Below are 10437 nucleotides of genomic sequence, written 5' to 3'. Positions count from 1 at the left end.
GGAGGTGGCTCTGTGTTTCCATCCATGTCTTAGGACACTGAACCAGTCCTCCTGCTTATCTCCAGCAGAAATCTAGGCAAATGTTCTCCTTGGAACTCTCAGAATGAGCCTAAGGCTCCCCTTGGCTGCCCTTGCTCCCTCTTTGCTCACTGAGGACACCTTTAGCCTCATCAGAACACTCTGAATTGATGGGCAGTGGCTAAAGATCATAGAATCAACCAGGTTGGAAGAGACCTCCAAGATCATCCAGTCCAACCTAGCACCCAGCCCTAACCAATCAACCAGACCATGGCACTAAGTGCCTCATCCAGCCTTTTCTTGAAGACCCCCAGGGACAGTGCCTCCCCCACCTCCCTGGGCAGCCCATTCCAATGCCAATCACTCTCTCTGTGAAGAACTTCTTCCTAACATCCAGCCTATACCTACCCTGGCACAACTTGAGACTGTGTCCCCTTGTTCTATTGCTGGTTGCCTGGGAGAAGAGGCCACCCCCACCTGGCTACAATGCCCCTTCAGGTAGTTGTAGACAGTAATAAGATCACCCCTGAGCCTCCTCTTCTCCAGGCTAAACAGGCCCAGCTCCTCAGCCTCTCCTCATAGGATTTGTGCTCCAGGCCCCTCACCAGCTTTGTTGCCCTTCTCTGGACATGTTCCAGCACCTCAACATCTTTCTTGAATTGAGGGGCCCAGAACTGGACACAGTACTGAAGATGAGACAGGCTGTGCCAAATGGCCAAGAAGGCCACCAGCATCCTGCCTTGGATCAAGTGTGTGATCAGCAGGACTAGGGAAGGGATTGTCCCCCTGTGCTGGGCACTCATAAGGCCACACCTTGAGGCCTGGGTTTGGTTTTGGACCCCTCCAAGAAGGACTTTGAGGACCTGGAGCAGGTCCAGAGAAGGGCAATGAAACTGGGAAAGGGTCTGGAGAACAGGGTTGGGGAGGAGCAGCTGAGGGAGCTGAGACTGTGCAGCCTGGAGAAAAGGAGGCTGAGGAAGACTTCATTGCTCTCTCTCCAGCTCCCTGAAAGGAGGTTGGAGCCACATCAGGGTTGGGCTCTTCTGCCAAGGAACAGATTACAGTACAAGAGGAGATGTCCTCAAGCTGCACCAGGTTGGACATTAAAAGAAACTTCTGCACTGAAAGGGTTCTCAAAAGACTGGAACAGGCTGCCCAGGGAGGTGCTTGAATCCTTATCCCCAGAAGGGTTTGAAAGCCACAGAGATGTGGTGCTGAGGGCCATGGTTTAGCCCCAGCCTTGGTGGAGTCAGGGAACGGTTGGACTGGATGAGTATCACAGTGTCACAGTATCATCAGGGTTGGAAGAGACCTCACAGATCATCAAGTCCAACCCTTTAGCACAGAGCTCAAGGCCAGACCATGGCACCAAGTGCCACGTCCAGTCCTGCCTTGAACAGCTCCAGGGACGGTGACTCCACCACCTCCCCGGGCAGCCCATTCCAGTGTCCAATGACTCTCTCAGGGAAGAACTTTCTCCTCACCTCCAGCCTAAATCTCCCCTGGCACAGCCTGAGGCTGTGTCCTCTCGTTCTGGTGCTGGCCACCTGAGAGAAGAGAGCAACCTCCTCCTGGCCACAACCACCCCTCAGGTAGTTGCAGACAGCAATAAGGTCTGCCCTGAGCCTCCTCTTCTCCAGGCTAACCAATCCCAGCTCCCTCAGCCTCTCCTCGTAGGGCTGTGCTCAAGGCCTCTCCCCAGCCTGCGCTTCTCTGCTTCTCCCTTTCCCATCCCAACCCCAGACACCAGTTAAAGGAGCTGTTCAAACCCATCACATCACCCTTCCCAGCAGCAAATGCCATTTATTCCTCACTGCAAGCTCCACAGTCAGGGAAAAGGACCAGGAAAGCCTGGGCTGAGCTCGGAGCTGCCCTCACAGTGTCCTCACTCCAGGGAGCACGCAGAGCATCTCAAACAGCAGGTTTGCCCCCAGCAGGGCTGTATTGCCTAGAAAGGGGAACAAGAAGCCATGGATGTCCAAGCATGGTGGGCCACCACCTCTGCCATGCATGCACATTGGACTTCCAAGCACCTTTAGACTCACCAGAGACATCATACATTGGGGCGACTTCCACCAGGTCACACCCCACAATGTTCAGCCCTTTGCAGCCACGAATGATCTCCAAAGCCTTGGGGGGGGGGGGGGGGGGGGGGAGAACCACATAACAACCAGATTTGGGATCAAGTAAGACATTTGGCCAAGTGGGAATGGTGGAGGCTCTGCTTTACTCTTGTGCACCTGGGGAAGCTCAGCCTGTGCAAGCCCAACCACTCCAGGTCAACTTTTCCACTCTTCACCCCCCCCATCGAATGCTCCCTGGCCTCCCTAACCCTTGGCTTCACTCTGCTGGTGCCATCATCCCCTTTAAAGCCAGCCCTGGCCTGGGCTGATCCCCAGCAGCATAGGCAGCAGGGGCAGGGAGGGAATTCTGCCCCTCTGCAGCGCTCTGCTGAGCTCCCCCCACCCACACACTGCTGGGGCCAGCTCTGGAGTGCTCAGTGCAGCACAGTCAGGGAGGAGGCCATGAAGCTGCTCAGAGGCTTTGATGGCACTGCTGGCCTCAGCAAGCCCTCGGAGGCCCCCTCCAACCCCTGCCCCTCCGTGGCTGCAGGAGCCCAGGTGCTGTGCCCCTTACCTGGGCAGGGGTCAGCCCTGCTATCTCCGGCGTGCCGGTGCCCGGGGCGTAGGCAGGGTCCAGCCCATCGATGTCAAAGCTGATGTACACTGGCTTGGCCCCCAGCTGCTCCCTCACCTCTGCCATCAGTGGCACCAGGGACTTCCCCCAGCACTCCTCAGCTGGCACCACCCGGAAACCCTGCGATGGGCACAGAGAGGGAAAAGCAAATGGGAGCATCCCCTGGCCCCGTGGGGATAAATCCTCCTCCCAGGGCCGAGCTGCACCTTGAAGCATCCTCCACTCATCACCACTTTCTTTGCCTGGGCTCAATGCAGCAGGAGAGTTTGTCCTGCAGCTTCTGGCGTAGGCCAAGATGGAACCTGGCACAGGTGGAGTCCCCCAGGGATCCAGCTGCCAGTCACAGAAACATTTAGGTTGAAAGAGCTCTTTAAGGTCGTTGAGCCCAAGCCTTAAGCCAGCACTGCCAGGGCACTACCAAACCATGTCCCTCAGCACCACACCTCCATGGCTTTGAAACCCTTCCAGGGATGGGGACTTCATCAGTGCCCTGGGCAGCCTGGGCCAGGCCTGGACAACCCTTCTGGGGCACAAACTGATCCTTGTGTCCAACCTAAATCTCCCCTGGGGCAACTTGAGCCTATGCCCTCTTTATTCTGTCACTCTTGCTATTGGGCCCAACACTGTTTAATAGCTTCATAAATGATCCTGATGATGGGACCAGATCAGTCCTGGTGGAGCTGGCTCATAACACCAGACTGAGTGGGGAACTGAGTATATGATAGAAGGGTTTAGGTTGGGAGGGACCTCAAAGCTTAGCTAGTTCCAAACCCCTGCCATAGGCAGGGACATCTCCCACTAGAACAGGTCACTCAAGGCCTCATCCAACCTGGCCTTGAACACCTCCAGGGAGGTTATGGAGCACACAACCTCCCTGGGCAACCTGTGCCAGTGTCTCACCACCCTCACTGTAAACAACTTCCTAACATCCACTTTCAATCTCCTCTCTGCCAGCTCAAACCCATTCCTCCTCATCCTCTCATTCCCAGACCTTGTCAACAGTCCCTCCCCAGCCCTCCTGTAGACTCCTTCAGATGCTGCAAGGCCACTCCAAGCTCTCCTCCAAGCCTTCTCTTCTCCAGCCTGCACAGCCCCAACTCTCTCAGCCTGTGCTCAGAGCAGAGCTGCTGCAGCCCTCTCAGCATCTTTGAGACCTCCTCTGGGCTGGTTCCAACACTTCTATGTCCTGCTTGTGCTGGGGGCTCCAGAACTGCCCCCAGGACTGCAGGTGGGGTCTGAGGAGAGCAGAGCCAAGGGGCAGAATCCCCTCCCTTGCCCTGTGCCCACACTGCTCTTGCTGCAGCCCAGCACAGGGTTGCTCTCTGGGCTGCACTCACACTGCAGGCTCCTGCGGAGCTTTTCACCAACCAAGAGTACTTCAGAAGGTACTTCAGAGTCCTGGCACAGGCTGCCCAGAGAGGCTGTGGAGTCTCCTTCTCTGGAGCCTTTCCAGCCCTGTCTGGATGTGCTCCTGTGAGCCCTGAGCTGGACTGTGTGCTCCTGCTGTGGCAGGGGAGTTGGACTCGATGAGCTCTTTGGGTCCCTTCCAACCCTCCGCATCCTGTGAGCCCCAAGGTCCCTTCCAAACCGAGGCTCTACGATGCCACGTCCCTGCTGCGGCAGGGAGGGAGGCAGGGGCCGGAGGCAGCCCGGGCTCACCTGCTGCCGGCAGTAGCGGTAGGGGTCGGGGTCGTAGGAGGAGCCGCGGACGCCGATCTGCACCACGCGGGCGCGGTCCAGCAGCGCTTCCTCCGCGCAGCGCCGGAAAGGGCTCCCGTGGTAGATCTTCTCCCCCAGGGCTCCGTCCCCCGTGTCCGTGTGGGCATCCACGTGCAGCAGTCCCACGGGGCCGTGCCTGGGCGGGACACAGGTGTCAGGGGCTGGAAAGGACCCAAAGAGATCATCCTGTCCAACCCCCCTGCCAGAGCAGGAGCATACTACCTAACAGCTCACACAGAACACATCCAGACAGGGCCGGGAGGGCTCCACAGAAGGAGACTCCACAGCCTCTCTGGGCAGCCTGTGCCAGGGCTCTGGGACCCTGCCAGGAGAGAAGTTCCCCCTTGTGCTGAGCTGGAACCTGCTGTGCTGCAGCTTCCATCCACTGCTGCTTGTCCTGTCCCAGGGAGCAGTGAGCAGAGCCTGTCCCCCCCTCCTGACCCCCAGCCCTCAGAGATTTATAGACACTGATTCAATCCTCTCTCAGTCTTCTCTTCTCCAGACTAAGCAGCCCCAGGTCCTTCAGCCTCTCCTCCTCAGGCAGTGCTCCAGTCCCCTCATCATCCTCATAGCTCTCCACTGGACCTTCTCCAGCAGATCCCTGTCCCTGTGACCCTGTTAATCCCCTGCCCACCTACCCCACAGGCAGCAAAGCAGGAGGAGTCTTTCCCAGGTCCTCCTTCTACACCTCCAGGGCAAGGCAGAAACTTACTTTTCAGCCACAGCCTGCAAGATGGGGTAGGTGATGGTGTGGTCTCCACCTGCAACAGGACAGGGAAGAGGGTGCAGTGCCACAGGAGGTGCTCAGCACTCAGCACGTTTGTCCCCAGGAGATGCTTGGTTTTCCTCCCCACTGAATTTATCCTCCTCTTGTTTGTATGCCAGGGACAGAACAAGAGAGCACAGCCTCAAGCTGTGCCAGGGCAGGTTCAGGCTGGATGTTAGGAGGAAGTTGTTGTCAGAGAGAGTGATTGGCATTGGAATGGGCTGCCCAGGGAGGTGGTGGAGTGACCATCCCTGGAAGTGTTTAAGAGGAGGCTGGATGAGGCCCTTAGTGCCATGGGTTAGTTCATTAGAAGGTGTTAGGTGCTAGGTTGGACTCAGTGATCTCTGAGGTCTTTTCCAAGCTGGTCAGTTCTGTGATTCATTCCTGCATGAAAACCTGAGGCAGGTTGTTTCCTCTCTCCTCTTCCCTGCTCAGGAGAACCAGAAAGAGTGGGTGAGAAGCTGGACAGGAGCCTGCAATGGGCACTGGCAGCCCAGAAGGCCAAGGGCAGCCTGGGCTGCATCCAAAGCAGCATGGGCAGAGATGGAGAGAGGGGATCCTGCCCCTCTGCTCTGTGAGACCTCACCTGCACCGCTGTGCCCAGCTGTGGGGCCCTCAACACAAGGACAAGGACCTGCTGGAGAAGGTCCAGAGGGGGCCACAAAGATGATCAGAGGGCTGGAGAACCTCTGCTATGGGGACAGGCTGGCAGAGTTGGGGCTGTTCAGCCTGGAGAAGAAAAGACTCCAGGGAGAGCTTAGAGCTGCATTTCAGTATCTGAAGGGACCTGCAGGCAGGCTGGGGAGGGACTGTTCAGAAGGGCCTGTGGGGACAGGACAAGGAGCAACGGTTTGAAACTGGAGCAGGGGAGGTTTAGATTGGACATCAGGAGGAAGTTCTGCACAAGGAGAGTGGTGAGACACTGGCATAGGCTGCCCAGGGAGGTGGTTGAGGCCTCATCCCTGGAGATATTCAAGGTCAGACTCTGTGTCCCTGTGCAGCCTGCTCTAGTCGGAGGTGTCCCTGCTGCCTGCAAGGGGTTTGCACAGATGACTTTTGAGGGTCCCTTCCAACCTGATGCCATCTCTGAAGCTGTGAAATGCTGGCAGGGGCTGCCCATGGAGCAGGACACTTGACCAGGCTTATAAATAGGTGCTTGAGTGAACTTCTGAGGGCCCTGCAGCTGACAAGGTGCCCATGGTTCCTGAACACATTCACTGCACTGGGTGATGCCAAGCTGTGACAGCTGGGCACTTGAACACGTGCCCAAAACATGCCTTGTGCCAGCTGGAAGCTTTCCAGAGGAACACAAACTGCTCTTTCTTTAGCTCCTGCTCAACAGGACACCAGCACCATCAGTTAGAAAGGTTGGACCAGATGATGCTTGAGGTTCCTTCCAGCCTGGCATTCTACAATTCTGTGTTTAGGTTTGTGGTTGAGCTTCAGGTTGGGCACTGAAACAGCCTCTTGGATGCTCCATTCTCCCCATTTTTTGCCAGGAGTGGCAGCAGTTTCAGCAGAGAGGGCATCAATTTCCCCATGGTTTACCACAACACCCCATGGAGTCACCATCTCTGGAGGTGTTGAAGCCAAGCCTGACTGGGGCACTTAGTGCCATGGTCTGGTTGACTGGGCAGGGCTGGGTGCTAGGTTGGGCTGGGTGAGCTTGGAGCTCTCTTCCAACCTGCTTCATTCTATGACTCTATGATTCTATGCAGAGGCCATCTCCAGTGCTCACCCAATTCAAAGAGTGCTCCAAGTGGGAAGGGACCCTCCAAGGTCACCTTGTCCAACCCCCCTGCAGTCAGCAGGGACACCTCCAACTAGAGCAGGCAGCCCAGGGACACATTGAGCCTAACCTTGAATGTCTCCAGCTACATCCCTGGGCAACCTGCTCACAGAACCATAGCATGTCAGGGGCCAGAAGGGACCTCCGAAGCTCAGCCAGTCCAACCCCCCTGCCAGAGCAGCATCACCCAGAGCAGATCACACAGAACACATCCAGGCAGCTCTTGAGTATCTCCAGAGAGGGAGACTCCACAGCCCCCCTGGGCAGCCTGTGCCAGGGCTCTGCCACCCTCACAGGGGAAAAAAATCCTCCTCATGTTCAAATGAAGCTTCCTATGGCTCAGCTTCCACCCAGTGCCCCTTGTGCTGTCCCTGGGCATCACCCAGCAGAGCCTGGCCCCAGCCTCCTGCCACTCACCTTTCCCTATTTAAACCGTTGCTGAGGTCACCTCTCAGTCTCCTCTCCCAGCAGCACAGCTCAGCTCCCTCAGGCTCTCCTTGCAGCAGAGCTGTTCCATTCCCTGCAGCACCTTTGTGGCTCTGTGCTGGACTCTCTCCAGCACTTCCATGTCCCTCTTGGAACTGGACACAGTACTCCAGATGTGGCCTCACCAGGGCAGAGTAGAGGGGCAAGAAAACCTCTCTCGACCTACTAACTACAGCCCTTCTAATCCCCCCCAGAATGGCATCGCCCCTCCTGGCCACGAGTGCACAAAGCCTGGCGGAGGGGAGGATGAGGAGGGCGCTGGGGTGAGAGGAGTCCTTGTGATGCGGTGGCACAGGAGGGAGATGCAGGATCCTTACCCAAGGTGAGTGGCACACAGCCAGAGGCCACGATCTTCTGGAAGGCCTCTCGGATGAGGCGGCAGCTGGCAGGCAGGTTGTAGAGGTTGACATTCACGTCCCCGATGTCAGCGACCCGCAGGGAGTCGAAAGGCGCAGCCCCGGTGCTGCCATTGAACCTCCTCAGCATTCCCGACTCGGCTCGCAGCTGCCGCGGACCGAACCTGGGCGAGGGTTGGGCTGGAAAAAGCTGCCAGGCAAGAATTCCCAGTGCCAGCACCGTGCTGCCAACCCCTCTCCCACCCACGGCTGCCCCTTTTACCTGGCTCCCGGCCGGTTGGAGGTGCCTGTGTCCAGCGGGACACCGACGAAAGCTGCGTCCAGCCCCTCTGCGGAGGCTTCGACTGGCAGCTTCAGCATGGAGCAGACCCCTGCGGGCCGGGCCACGGAGAGGGCACTGGGGGGCACGTTGAACTGCGAGCCCCAGCGGTAAGGGGACCTGTGCCCCAGGGCTGGGCGCCGGCAGAGCCCCGCGGGCACAGCGGGTAGGGAGCTGGCCCGGAGAAGCGAGGACCGCAGGGCACAGCCTGGGGTGGCCAGAGAGAGCTGGCGAGCACAGAGCTTGGCTTCCAGGGGCAGCAGCTGGCTGCAGGCAGCCCACAGCAGGGGTCTCATTCTGCCCCACGGGCTCCAACCCCGTGCTCTGCGCTGGGAGTGCAGCCTGTCCCATCCCAGCCAGGCAGGGAGCCAGCTGCCTCTGCCATGCCCCCATCCGCCCTCCCCCTGCGGTTCAAAGGGCAGTTGGCCAACCTGATGCCCCAGGAAGGGTAAAGCTTTTGGCTCCAGCCTTGTGTTTCCCCTCCTGGCCACCCCTTTCCTTCTCCCTGCCACAGAGAACAGCAGGAAGAAGCACAGCAGCAAGAGGCTTCAGCTTGCCAAGAGACTGTCCAAGGATTAGAGCTGGGAAAGCAAAGAGTCAGAGGCTCACAGAATCAATTAGGCTGGAAAAGACCTTTAAGATGCCCAAGTCCAACTGGTATCCTGGGAATGCTCCAGCTCTTCTCCCCTGGGGCATTTGTAGAAGCCAGGCAGCATTGCCAGTGGACTGCATTAAACTTCTCAGCTGTGCTTCACAAAAGCCTCCCCCAGAATGCTGAAGAATCACAACTCTGGTTAGTGACAGGCAGGCAGTGAAAGGACACAAAGCAACAGCCCAGCCTCAGCACATCCTCAGCGAGAAAATGCAAGCAAAGGAGAAGCAGAGACAGGGATTTTGTGGTGCTGTGGGACAGGCATTTCAGGCCCTTTTTTTCTGGGTCAGAGGGGTGAAATGAGCAGGATTTCAGTGGCAGTGAGCTTCCAAAGCCTGGAGCTAAACAGTGTGCCTCAAACCCTGGCTGAAATAATGCTGGCACACTTAGAATTGTGCTCCAGCTCCTCCCACCTAGAATCACAGAATCAGGCAGGTTGGAAGACAGCTCCAGGCTCATCCAGTCCAACCTAGCACCCAGACCTGCCCAATCAACCAGACCATGGCACTCAGTGCCCCAGCCAGGCTTGGCTTCAACACCTCCAGGCACACAAGACTCCACCACCTCCCTGGGCAGCCCATTCCAATGCCAATCACTCTCTCTGACAACAACTTCCTAATAACATCCAGCCTAGACCTGCCCTGGCACAGCTTGAGGCTGTGTCCCCTTGTGCAGGGATTGAACCTGGGAAGAAAATCAACGGAGGAAAGGAAAAAACCAAACCACCAACCAGGCAATACTGACAGCAGAAAGTTGCTCCACACAGGGGCTTGGCCATGGGCTGTGTGTGGATTCCACACCTTGTGCTGCAGGGACAAGGAAGGGCTCAGCAGACCAGTAAGGGGAGCTCCATCTTGTTCAGCTAACTCAAGAAAAGAGAGGTTCAGAGAGGGGATCTAGCAGAAAAGCAACACCATTTACTCTTCAAAAAGCTCCAGAGACACTGCCAGCAGCTGGCCTCACTGTCAGAGACAGTGCAGAGCTCACAGAAGGGCTCCTACCCAAATCCAAGGCTGCAGTCTCAGCTGGAACCACACTGTAAGAACTTGGCACCTAAGAACCAGCAGCAGCAGCTTGTTAGGGTTTCAGAATCAGGAGCAGATTCAGAACAGGATTTCAGTTTCTTTTTCTGCCACTTTTTTTTGCCCCAAGAGCTCATTTTTTGTGATTCTCCAGGTTGTGTGTCCTGTTTTGAGGCCTCTTTACAGCCCCAGCAGCCTGCTGGGTTCACAGGCAGAAGGAGCAGGGCTGTGCCCAGCAGGTTGTGTGGCACTGGTGCTGGAGCAGATGCTGTTTTTCAGTAACAGCCTCACACATTTCTCAGGGCTGGAAGTGACCTCAAAGATCATCCAGCTCCAACCCCCCTGCCATGGGCAGGGACACCTCACACTAGATCAGGCTGCCCAGAGCCACATCCAGCTTGGCCTTAGAAACAATCAAGGATGAGGCTTGTACCACCTCTCTGGGCAACCTGTTCCAGTCTCTCACCACCCTCTCATGGTGAAGAACTTCTCCTCTCTTCTAGCTTGGGTCCATTCCTCCCAGTCCTATCACCACCTCGCACCCTAAAAGTCCATCCCCAGGTAGCCCCCTTTAGATACTGGAAGGCCACAATAAGGTCTCCTCAAAGCCTTC

The 10437-nt window shown here is 57.0% G+C and overlaps 1 protein-coding gene across 1 annotated transcript; it reads right to left on the bottom strand.

Moving 5' to 3' along the window:
- Positions 1 to 1797: 1797 nt before the first annotated feature.
- AGMAT (agmatinase (putative)) lies at positions 1798 to 8446 on the bottom strand. The gene is made up of 7 exons (XM_064171785.1): positions 8094 to 8446; positions 7793 to 7995; positions 5147 to 5195; positions 4375 to 4570; positions 2656 to 2835; positions 2064 to 2148; positions 1798 to 1966 (listed from the first exon to the last, which is right to left on the bottom strand). Exons 1-7 carry the CDS (start codon positions 8444 to 8446, stop codon positions 1893 to 1895), a joined length of 1140 nt encoding a protein of 379 aa, XP_064027855.1. The 3' UTR covers positions 1798 to 1892.
- Positions 8447 to 10437: the final 1991 nt, after the last annotated feature.

Source organism: Pogoniulus pusillus, chromosome 36 (assembly GCF_015220805.1).
Source record: "Pogoniulus pusillus isolate bPogPus1 chromosome 36, bPogPus1.pri, whole genome shotgun sequence".
Lineage (NCBI taxonomy): Eukaryota > Metazoa > Chordata > Aves > Piciformes > Lybiidae > Pogoniulus > Pogoniulus pusillus.
This window is presented reverse-complemented; position numbering and strand designations above follow the sequence as displayed.

What these genes read in the sequence shown, in the direction of transcription:
- AGMAT (XM_064171785.1), bottom strand. Translation starts at nt 8,446, where the DNA reads ATGAGACCCCTGCTGTGGGCTGCCTGCAGCCAGCTGCTGCCCCTGGAA. An exon ending in CAGGGCTGACCCCTGCCCAG is followed by an intron (nt 2,149 to 2,655) that starts GTAAGGGGCACA and finishes CCCCCCCCCAAG; the next exon opens with GCTTTGGAGATCATTCGTGG. An exon ending in CCCAATGTATGATGTCTCTG is followed by an intron (nt 1,967 to 2,063) that starts GTGAGTCTAAAG and finishes TCCCCTTTCTAG; the next exon opens with GCAATACAGCCCTGCTGGGG.